Source organism: Ascaphus truei (assembly GCF_040206685.1).
Source record: "Ascaphus truei isolate aAscTru1 chromosome 12 unlocalized genomic scaffold, aAscTru1.hap1 SUPER_12_unloc_8, whole genome shotgun sequence".
Lineage (NCBI taxonomy): Eukaryota > Metazoa > Chordata > Amphibia > Anura > Ascaphidae > Ascaphus > Ascaphus truei.
Window position 1 is genome coordinate 108,727 of NW_027453844.1, and position 12,053 is coordinate 120,779.

At 47.8% G+C, this 12,053-nt stretch overlaps 1 protein-coding gene across 1 annotated transcript; it reads right to left on the reverse strand.

Annotated features, from left to right (window-relative positions):
* Nucleotides 1-10,777: 10,777 nt before the first annotated feature.
* On the reverse strand, nt 10,778-11,297 carry LOC142473867 (histone H4). Its single transcript, XM_075580810.1, has one exon. It carries the CDS (start codon nt 11,282-11,284, stop codon nt 10,973-10,975), a length of 312 nt encoding a protein of 103 aa, XP_075436925.1. The 5' UTR covers nt 11,285-11,297; the 3' UTR covers nt 10,778-10,972.
* Between the last annotated feature and the right edge of the window lie 756 nt (nt 11,298-12,053).

A 12,053-nucleotide genomic window follows, 5' to 3' on the forward strand; every position in this document is an offset into this window, starting at 1 on the left:
TGGCAAAGAGCCAAGGATAGCGTTGCACCACGAGTAGGAACAGATGAAGAGGCTGTGGTAAAAACATAGTTATTGGCAACCAGAGAAACACACTAACATGTTTCGCACCCACAATAGGGCACACTCGAAGGACACACTCTACCCCTATGAGTGGCACATAAAATTGCCATAATCAGTTCCCAACAACATGTTGGTGTTATGGCCTGGGAGGTCTCTGCCATTACGGATGCTCTGGGCCATGCCCTAATCGATGAAAACACGGGCCACCTGCAGGGACTTAGGGGCACCATCGGACAGGTGGCAGATGCTCTGGCCCAAACATATCAGGTTGGACAAGAGTGATGACCGTGCCAGGGTCCAACTGGCTGGCCACCATCATAGTGCTGATGGTATAAGGGCACAAATATTTCAACCGCACAATGATCTGCTCTAGCCCAATGGTGGCTCCTCTTTGTGTTGCAGCACAGGCAGCAATCTCGGCAGCCTCGGAGACTGGGACCTGGGTTGCCTGGGTGATATGGTGGGTCACCTGCTATTGCTCGAGCATGGGAATGTGACTTACCCTGGCGTTTATTTGAGGAGCTGGGTTGTGGGTCCCATCGCAGGTGTATCGGTTCAAAGTGCAGTGGGGCAAACCACCCTCAGGTGGCACGCCCTGTTGAAACCAAAGCATTGCCACTTATGGATAAACTTGGTGGTCGGGTTCTGGAACTAGGGGGCACTGGGCAGCTCCACAAAGATGCATCGGACCTTGGGGTTTATGTGTGCCGATGAGGATGGTGGCCAGGAACTGGAACACTCCGTTGGGGTTGTTGCCAGAATAGGAGTCGAGCCGCCATGAACTCATCCGAAATCTTGGCAGTTTGCTGAGCCATTGATGGTTTTCCATCCATAATGCATTCACTCACCTCCGGGAAACGTTTGAGTACAAATTGCTCCTTCACGATTAAGATAAGGAATACATTGAAGATACTCACTGAACACACAGTTACTCACCTCTACGCATGATGGGCTGACCGGGCCACAGAGTCAGTGTGCAAATCCGTGGACCCCTTGTGCATGGCATGAAACTGGGTCCAGTAAGTCTCGGGCGTGATCTCATACTGAGACCAGAGCAGTGCTTTTACCACCTGGTAGTCACCAGCATCCTCCCAAACCATTGCTTGATAGGCTTCCATATCTTTCCCACGCAGCTTGGGGAAGGAGCCTGTCACGGGAGACCAGATTTTTTAACACACTTCGCCAACTGGGGTCTGAGGGAGAAGAATCTAGCCTCAACTAGGTGCAGGGGACTGCTTCAGTAGATTTGCCCTGTACAGCTCCTTCTCAGTGCTATTGTCCCAATAGCACTATTTAAAATCCCGCCAGTCGCCTGTCCGATCAGCTTCAAAACTTGTCTGGTACTCTGATTGGCTTCTCCCCTTACATAGCTCTCGGGCTCCTATACTTTTCATGGAGCAGGGGCAACCAGCCAATCGGAGGACGATGTCTTGTCCGGCTGTACAAATCAGAGGAGGGGGCCGGCTTAGTCATTCTTGACCGCCCCTCGAGTAGGGAGGGTCTAGCGAGGGGGAAATTTGAAATAGCCAATGGAAATTGTGCCTATGGGACTCAGACACGGCAACGGTTGAACTAGCCAGCCCCATACATCCCGCTGGGTAGGCACCTCAGCCTCTCATGTGAAAAAAGTCTTTGCACCAACGAGAACCAGTTCCCCGGACCTGATTACCATCCCTTCCCTACTCACCATTGTCCTCATACTCACACCGACCCCACCTTCTGTCACAAAGCAGCTTTTCTCTGAAATGCTAGCAAAACAAAAGGCAGTGCTGGCTGCCTTACTAAATGTATGGGGAACATACTGTACTACTACAGGGCACAAAAGTGCCTTTTTTTTACCGATACAATCCCTGTTCCCAATTCCTACTGTTTTCCCCCTTCTAAAGATTACACAGTGATTAGCTCTTTTCTGGAAGAGGTTACACAAAATGCATTATACACAGGCCAAACGAGCCTCACCGAGGTGGCTATTACACACAGTTTTGGGGTATCCAGCCGGGCTTCATCTTTATTATGTGAGGTTGGCTACCCCATACCATCAAATATCCCCCTTTAAGATGAAGGCTCTGGGAAAGCTACCCCATCAGGTGTCTCTCCAAGACTTTAGTCCCTGGAAGTCCGTTTGTCGGGGCTGGGATCGTCGTGCTGGGAATGACTATTGGCGTTGCTGTGCTCATTGCACTTTTTTGTGTTGAATGGTAAAATTAAACTCCTGGAGGTCACACCAACTTCCCATTTTCACCTTACACCCGCTGCAACAAGCTAAGGGGGTTGCGATCAGTGATCACAGTGAAAGGCTTCCCGTAAACATGACCTATAACTTCTTGAGAACCCACACATTGTTGAGACTCTCTTTCTCGATTGTGGCATAGGTGACCTCCCAAGGCAACAGCTTGCAGCTTAGGTAGGTGAACATAGCCTTGCTGCAATCCTCACCTACCTGGCTTAGCACAGCACTGATGCCATAAGTTGAAGCATTGGTTTGCACCAAGAATCGCTTGATGTTATCGAGGACCACCAGGATCAGAGCACTGGCTCAAGCATCTTTGAAAGTCTGGAATGCTGCCTACACTCAGGAGAACAGGCAACTAGCACCAACAGTATCTTTTTTGTTAAATTGGTCATGGCTTGAGCCAGAGCACTATACTGGGGCAAAAACATTCTATAGTAGCTGGTGGTACTTATAAAAGTGATTACCTGCTTTATAGTGTGGGGGACCGGCCAGTCCACTATTGACACAACTTTCGTGGGCTCAGGCTTGAGATGTCCCCCGCCTACCCAGTAGCTGAGGTAAAATACCCCCACAATGCCGACTTGGCACTTGGATGGCTTTAGTGTCAGGCCAGCCTCCCTGATCCTATCTAGGACTGCTGCTACATTAACCAGATGAGTGTCCCAGTCATTAATACAAATGGCTAAGTCGTCCAGATAAGCCCTAACATAGCCCTTAATCCCTTCCAGCAACCGGTTGACAAGGCGCTAGAACGTGGCCGGCGTTTTCTCATCACAAATGACATGACCAAATATTCTTACAAGCCAAGGATGTTGAAAGCCGACCTTTCCTACGCCTGTTGGGTCAATGGAATCTGTACAGATTCATGGTGGCCAGATACCTGGCCCCGATGAGCTCATCTAAGAGCTCATCCATGTGGGACAAAGGATAGGCATTTGCCACGGTCTGAGTATTAAGCTGACGTTATTTTACACAGAACCAAGTGGTCCCACCCTCCTTGGCACCACAAATACCGGTGAAGCCCAAGGACACTGAGCACGAGAAATTACCCCTAATGCCATAATCTCCTCAACCTCCCCCTTAATGCTCCAGTTTACCTCCGCAGAGATCCATTACGCTTCTTGAGGAGTGGCCAATGATCCCCGGTTTTGACCGGGTGATCGGTTAGATGGGTAATGCCCTGATTATCTGTAAACATGACCTGGTACTGCTCTAGCATCTCTCGTACCAGCTTGGGAACCGCGAGTTGGGGACCCATCTCCACCTGCTCCACTAAGCCTCCCTGCCGGATTTCTCCCAGGAGATCGGGCAGAGCCTGGCTTGCCGGATCCCCCAGCAGCGGGCTACAAATAGCAAACATCTCCGGCCCGCTTTTGTGATACTCCTTTAGCATATTGATATGGTATGTTATATGCCTACCTGCCTATGGATCCTGGTTTACCACATAATTACACTCATGCACCCGCTGGTGAACCGTGTACAGGCCCGCCCAGGCGGCAAGTAGCTTGTTCTGCCAAGTGGGCTTCAGTACAAGCACCTGCTGTCCTGGGATTAATTCTCTACTACGGAAACTCCTATCATACCAGCGCTATTGCCTGATCTGAGCTGCCTCAAGTTTAGCCTGTGCCAACCCCATGTGTTCCTCTATCTGGTCCCTGAGCCCCACCACGTAATGTAGCACCAAAGCATCAGTATCTCCCCCTCCCAGCCCTTATGAAACAGATTGAGTGGTCCACGGACATGGAACCCATAGAGGAGCTTGAAGGGGGAATGGATGGTAAACTCCTTTGGCACCTCTAGATGCGCGAATAGCAGGTGATGTAAGTGAGCTTGTCAGTCTCACCCTTTCAGCTTCCACAAATGCTTGCAACATTGTCATTAAGGTCCCATTGAACCGCTCACATAATCCATTCATTTGGGGATGGTAGGGGGTTGTACAGAGAGATTTGACCTCGCACATTGCCAAGAGACATTGGAGCAGTTCAGACATGCACTGTGCCCCCGGATCAACCAGGATCTCACTTGGGAAACTTACCCTAGTGAATATCTCAATCAAAGACTCTGCCAATTGACGTGCTTCAATCAAGGACAGAGCAACTGGGATCATGTGCGGATCCACTATATTTACAGCTACACGCTGGAAGGACTCACCGATCACTGGTAGCGGTCTCAGGGGAGCCTTTGTGTGGTCACTCGACTTGCCCACTAGGTGGCAGGGATTACAGTTATGGCAGAACACCAATACCTCCTGTCATAACGCCGGTGAGTAGAAAGTCTGTAGTAGCCGGGCTCTAGTATGAGTGACAATCTGATGCCCCTACCAGCAGGATCACATGGGATATCTGCATCAACTGTGCCCTATACTCATGAGTAACAACTATCTGTCGCCTTAATGTCCCTGATCTGACAAGAGCACTCTTGGATTCCTGTTATGAGACACTGTGGTGCCAAAGGAACCGATGGGACACACCCTTGGAGTCAGACTCAGTCGCCTGAAGTAAATGCCCTCCAGTTTGGGGTCCGATCACACAATGTCCATGAACTCCTAGCTCAGTCCTGGTAGGTTGGCCCTGTCAAACAGTCAGAGGAAATGTTGGGACAGGGTTCGGGACAAATGTCTGGCTTGTGCTGGCTTACCTGCTTGGTGTCCACCGGGACTTCAGCTCTCTTTGGCTCCAAAAGCTGGGGAGAGATAATTTGGGTGGTGTGCGGCAATGCCAAAGGCACTTCCACCTGGGCAACTTCCTGACTTTTGCTCGGGGTGAATGCAGCCACTGGTGCATTCTCCTCAGAGTAGGAGCAAATAAAGTGCCCCAAGTCATTGCCCAGCAGGATGTTGGTGTCCAAGCCGGGTTACACTGTGACATCCCAGACTCCTCTACTAGTGCCCTGATCAAGTAACACCCGGGCAACTTGCAATAACTTGGGGGCTCTGTCCAGCATTCTCACCGGCATCCCCGTGCCTTGGAGAAGTTTCTCTGGGCTGACCATATCAGGTTGCACCAGATTACCGTAACACCGGTGTCCATCAGGCCGGCCACCCGGAGATGGCCTCTGGTAACCGGGCACAAATATTGTTGGCGGACATCATTGGATTCCAGCCCGATGGCTGCGATTCCATGTCCCTCCAGATCCACTTCTGCATCGTTGACTGCTGCTGCTAGGTCTGCTGCTGCACATTCTGCACGGCCTCCACTTGCTATGCTTTTGGGGCCAATCTCACGTAGGGGATTGGTATCGCTGCTTGTGAGCATTGCCCCATGTTGGGGTTACTGGAGCAGGGTGGGTTGGGGCAGTCCACCCGCAGATGGCCTATCCAATTGCACTGGTAGCACCGGCGCTCATGGGCAAACTCTGCAGGCTTGGCTGCAGCACCTCCGGCACTCCACTTGCTCCATCCCAGCTTAGTGGCCTTGGGAGGGTCAGCTACGTTAGGTGGTGTTGTCGCTGGCACTGGATCGGGGGTCAGGACCCACTTCTCCAACTGTGGCCGCATGGTCACAAAATCATCTGCCATCATGACGGTCGTCTAGTGCATTCTCGTCTTATGCTCTATGACCCACTCCCGCAACTCCGGTACACATTTGGGCAAAAACTGTTCACGGATGACGATGTCCATCCTGTCTAGGAGCGAGGTGACTCTGCATCTGGCTACACACCGAGGGCTGTGAAGGTCTAGCCAGGAGTTGAACTCCATGTAGGTGCCCCGCCTCCTTTGTCCAGAGCCCTGAACTGGGCACAATAGAACTCCGGTGAGAGGTGCACTGGACTATGCTCATTATGTGTGGAACTATCGGTCCTGCGGTCTTGAAATCACGAACTACTCAGAAATGAAAGTCCTGCAAGAGATTCAGAACTGGGCCAAGTGATGTCCATTACTATCCACCAGATAAAAAGCCTGTCACAGGAGACCGGAACCTTTACACACATCCCCCGGGATCACACAGTGATTAGCTCTTTTCTGGAAGAAGTTACCACTCAATACATTATAAACAGGCCAAATGAGTCTCATAGAGGCAGCCATTACACACAGTTTTGGGGCAGCGAGCCGAGCTTCCACTTTATTATGTGAAGCTGTGATAGGATGAGGCGGAGGAGAGGATAGTTGGTGATGGACTGATTATGGTTTGTGAGGTTGGGTTGAACAGTGGTAGTTCATCAAGGGTTAGTGGTAATTTTAGTGGGGATAATGAATGGAGGTGTCAGTTAATAATGGAGCAATCTATGTAGGGTTTTACAGGTACAGTTAATGGGAGAATCATTTTTTTTTTTTTCAAATAATTTTTTTAGGCATTTAGATATGTATGCAGGTACAACAAGCGATAAAGCCTAACATTTTTAAATCGACAATTTTTTGGGGGGGAAACAGATTGACAACCTCAGTTGTCAGTAAAGAGGGGGGAGTGCCTTCAGAGAGGGAAGGCAGGGGGGGGGGACTGGAAGGGTGAGGGGGGACAGAGAGGGGGGGAGGGGTCGGAGGGGGTTGGGAGTCCCATCTGGCTTTTGGGGATGTGGTCTCGCAGGTAGTTTTAGTTCACTTCTGGGGAGGGGGTAGACCTCTGTCACGTTTGAGCTGATTGTCTGACCCTATTGCAGGAAATCCACGGTTCCCAGATGTCCTCTTAGGCGGGGAGTTTTTTTCTCACGATAGCGGTGAGCTTTTACATGATCATCACCTCGCCGACTCTTTTTTTGATCGTTCCCAGTGCCGGCGTGGTTGTTTTCCTCCAGGAGGCCGCAATACAGCATCTTGCCGCGGTAAGAATGAAGGATATTAATTTCCTGGTTGGCCGGACTATGTCAGTCATTGGTGCGGCCAACAGGTAGGTCAGTGGTTCGATAGGTAATTCCAGGTCAGTGACCACTTTTATCAAAATTTGGACCTTAGCCCAGTACTTCACAATTTCTGGACAGGTCCACCAGATGTGGGCCATGTCCCCTCTATGACCACAGCCTCTCCAACATAGGTCTGATGCCAGAGGGTAGATCTGGTTTAATCGTGCTGGGGTAAGATACCAGCCAAACATAATTTTATAAATGTTTTCCTTTATTGTAGTGCATAGGGAGGTCTCTGAGGCTGCCTGCCAGATTTCTTCCCAAGTCTCTCTGTCTATATTTATATTCAGGTCTGCTGCCCATTTGAGCATATAATCATGCTCTTTGGGGGTCGAGGAGCGCTCTAGAGCACCATAAATGTCCGAGATTAGACCTTTCTGGTGGGTCTTTGTCTCGCAAAGTTGTTCAAACGTCGTGAGAGTGGGGTATTCTGGGAGAGGGCATGTTGTTCTAATAAAGTTTCTGATTTGGAGGTATTTAAATGTGTCCAATTCTCTAATTTTATATTTGGTCCTCAATTCTTGGTAGCTCAGAAGCCTCCCTAGGCTCAGTAGCTCCGCAATCGCCTCTATACCCCATGTGTTGAATTGATCGAACAGTTTAGATCCACATCCCGGGGGGAACTTCGGATTGTTAAAGATGGGGGTCAATTGGGAACTTTTGGTGGTAAGGCAATATTTGTATTTACATCTTATCCAGACGTCCCACGTGAAATGTGAGGCCTGTAGTTTAAGATTGTGTGTATGCCCCTCTCCTCTGTCCAGGCTCCAGAGGCAGGCTTGCAGAGAAGGCATTTTGGCACATCGAGTCTCTATCTCTACCCAACTACAACGGGTCGGGTCCGAGTTCCATATTACTACCTGCTTGAGCTGTGCAGCTAAGTAATATCTGTGTAGGTCTGGTACTCCCAGTCCTCCCCTAGATCTTGCTGCCAGCAGGACCGATCTGGTGACTCTGGGTCTCTTGCCCTGCCAAATGAAGTGGAACAATCTGTTCTGAATATGTTTTAGATCAGCGCCCGGAACGTGGGTCGGGAGTGTTTGGAAAAGGTATAACATTCTTGGGAGTATATTCATCTTAGTAGATATCATTCTACCGAACCACGATATCTGGTAACCTTCCCACTGATCTAGATCCTTTTTGATCTTGTCCCATAACTTCGGGTAGTTATCCCGGTATAAATCCCGGTAGTGCCTTGACACATTAATTCCCAGATATTTAATGTATGAAGGGCACCATCTGTAGTTAAAGTTAGTTTTGAGGAGTTTGACTTCGGGATCTGGGAGACTAAGATTTAGAGCCTCTGATTTGTCGCTGTTTATTTTGTATCCTGATACTTTACCAAACTCCGTCAGTTCCTTCTGAAGGTTAGGGAGGGAAGTTAGGGGTTTAGTCAAAGTAAGAATGATATCATCAGCGAATAGGGAAATTTTGTATTGCGCTTTATCGATAGGGATTCCCTGGATGTTCGGGTTTTGTCTTATTTTAGATGCCAGTGGTTCAATCGTGAGGGCGAAGAGGAGGGGGGATAGGGGGCATCCTTGTCGGGTACCATTTTTGATTTGGAATCGTTCAAGGCCTCCGCCCGAGAGTCGTACTGAGGCAGAAGGGTTCTGATGAAGTGCTTGAACACCCTTTAAGAACGAGTCTCCAAAACCAAGTTTTATCAGTGTTTGGTCTAGAAATAGCCAGTCAATCCTGTCAAATGCCTTCTCTGCGTCTAGGCTTAATAGCATCGCCTTTGAGCCTGAAAGGTGAGCATGGTCTACTAAGTTAATTATTTTACGTGTATTGTCTGAGGCCTGTCGGCCCAGGACAAACCCGACCTGGTCCTTGTGTATTAGTCTCGGGAGGATAGGGTTAAGTCTGTTCGCCAACATTTTACTATATAGTTTAAGGTCGTTGTTCAACAGTGAGATTGGTCTGTAACTGCCACATTGGGGGGGGTCCTTCCCTTCTTTAAGTATTATCGCCAGATTTGCGGACGACATTGTGGATGGGATAGGACTCCCTTCTAAGAATGAGTTGAACAAGCTCAATAGGTGTTTGGACAAGATGGCCTCCATCTACAGCGATGCCCTATAGCAGCGGGGACTCTATGTAAGGGTAACCCAGCAGCGCTCAGGGTCAGTGTGATCCCAGCGTGCAGGGAACTAAGCGGTGCGCCCCAAGGCTGCGCCAGAGACACCTTCACACGTCGCTGGGAGCTTCATCCAGCGGGAGATGTGAAACCGGTTCCGTGCTGCGGGACAGAGTCTCAGAAAGCAAACAGGGTTGAAAGCTCTGCAGTCTCAAACCCCACAGGAGTGGGAGCAAACCCTGGGGAGCCTTGGAAGTGGCGCCTGGCACCTAGAATCCCCCTGTATTCCCTGTTTTGGGGAGTGTAAGGGGTTTGGGAGTTTGTGCTGGGCTGGATACGGCCAGAATAAATTCTCTTTATTGAAACGCTTTGTCCGTTCTGGAGCCTTGATCCCGGGGTTACGTTCTGGTCTCCGTGATAATCTTTGAGATAAAGTGTGACTGAAATAAAAAAAACAAAGGATCATTGAATTAATTGAACAGATTGATTTAGTAACATTGTTCACAAAAGTAAGTAAGACCCCAAGTGTTTCATGTTAATGTGAGTTACACACGTGTGTGTGTTTTGCTGCCTTTATTTTGGTGCTGCTGTGTTTTCCCTGTATAGATTGTGTGGGAAATGTGGCATCTTTGGCAGTTTCAGCCCCCACATCAGTCACATATTTGTGCGATTTAAGAAGTGATGCTAGAGTCCTGTTGATTTTCAACTTAATTCACTAATTATATTAAAGGGAATCCGCAAAACGTATTTATCACAAATATCTGGAGGTGAAACCTTTGATTCAGATCATTGTGAAAAATCCAGGTCTCCAGAATCCAGGACATTTCCAAAACAATACTGCCACCGTGTGGTCTTTGTTTGAATGACAGATAGTAAAGCTTTGGCGCCTTTTTACCTTCTCTGTATAATTGTTCCGAGATCCCCAAACCGAGTGTTTTACACATGAAATGCGGGGTTGTATTTATAATCATAAAACCAAAAAACGTGTTCAATATGTATGAGATTTACAGTTGTGACAAAAAATTATAAAAGTCACAGAAAGTGCTAAAGAAAATCCGATTGCATTTTTTTCTCATCAAAAGCTGATACATGATGCCCAATATATGGGACTATTTAATGGAATATAAAAAGAGTGACTATTTTATGAAACATTTGCATTGGGGATTCTGTTTTAAGAGCAGAAAAGACAGCAAAATAATAATGAATGAATGCTCAAACATTGTCATTGTTTTATGCAAGTCTATAAAAATGTAATAGTTTTCATAGTGGTTAAAATCAATACAGATAAGGCATTTATCAGATACATTTTCTTTTGCAGATTGTACCAATGTGCAATGTAAAAAAATGTGTATATGGATCGAGCAATTAAAATCACGTATTTAAATCTATGTCAAGTGCAGGCACTTCTAATTCAGAGAAGTTATATCAAAAAGTGAGACCAATATTTGTAGTTTGCTTTATGAATGAGCAGTTAATAGTATGAAGGGAGTATAGCAAAGTTTATATAAAAGAATCGTACATAAAGCGCTGTAACAAAATGCTGTCACATACTGTGGGGTGGTTTTGTAGTGAATTGTATTTCTCTAACCCGTTTCCAATATGAAATATTGAGTCCCGTCAGAGACAGCAACATGAAAACGGGTAAGAATAAGATGGCGGTGTAACCAGAGCTCTATACAGGAGAATGTGGGTGGCCCTTAAAAGAGCCTTTGGGTTAAATGAATGTGAATTCCGTATCATCAGTTGGTAAGAAGTGTCACCGTTTAGCCTCCGAAGCCATAGAGAGTGCGGCCCTGGCGCTTGAGAGCATACACCACGTCCATAGCGGTGACTGTCTTCCTCTTAGCGTGCTCGGTGTAGGTGACCGCGTCCCGGATCACATTCTCCAGGAAAACCTTGAGCACCCCACGGGTCTCTTCATAGATGAGACCGGAGATGCGCTTCACTCCTCCTCTGCGAGCCAGGCGGCGGATAGCTGGCTTGGTAATGCCTTGGATGTTGTCACGAAGAACCTTCCTGTGCCTCTTGGCGCCTCCTTTCCCGAGCCCTTTTCCTCCTTTGCCGCGACCAGTCATTCTGCAAAGTGTCAAAACAACAAGCGAATGAGGTAATTGCGGTAAAGCTGCTGCTTATATGCAGTATGAGCGGACCTGAGTGAAAACCACACACACCCCATGAGGGGAGAAAGTGAATTGCACTGGAAGACGTTCCTTGATTTTGATTGGCTGAAAAAGTCTTTAGTCTGATTGGCTCAGTGATAGCCATTATTGTTTATAAAAAAAAAAGCCCGCGCGACAATGTGATTGGTTTGAAGTTTATCTCAATAAACTGTGATCACATTTGCTTTGCCTAGTATTGCCCAACTCACTCGAACACATTTGTGTGCCATCTATTTCATGTATTTAATTATATTGTGTCTGCATCTATATATCTGTAAATGTAATTCATTTGTAATATTTAGATGTGTATGATCAACTACATTCATCAGTATTTTTTTATATAAATACCCCTGTTTTATAAATTTGCTTTTATTTCTAATTTACCCTGCATGAGGTGACACGGGGAAGAAATGCAGACCGGGGAAACAAGTTCAGCAAACACAAATCCTCCAGTAGAAATGTCTGAAGTTGACAGTTACTCCACAGGGTGGCAGTGCTGCTTCGAAATTGAAGTCACGTGGGAATGAAGTTACATGAAATCACTATAAAGCCATAACACAAGTCTAAGGCTGTGCCTATAGTTATAGTGCCGCCGATGGTGACGGCGACACGACCGGTGACGTCACCCGTCGCCACCGGTGAAAGTTATGTTTTGCCGCGACGGCGCGGGATTCCGGGCATTTAA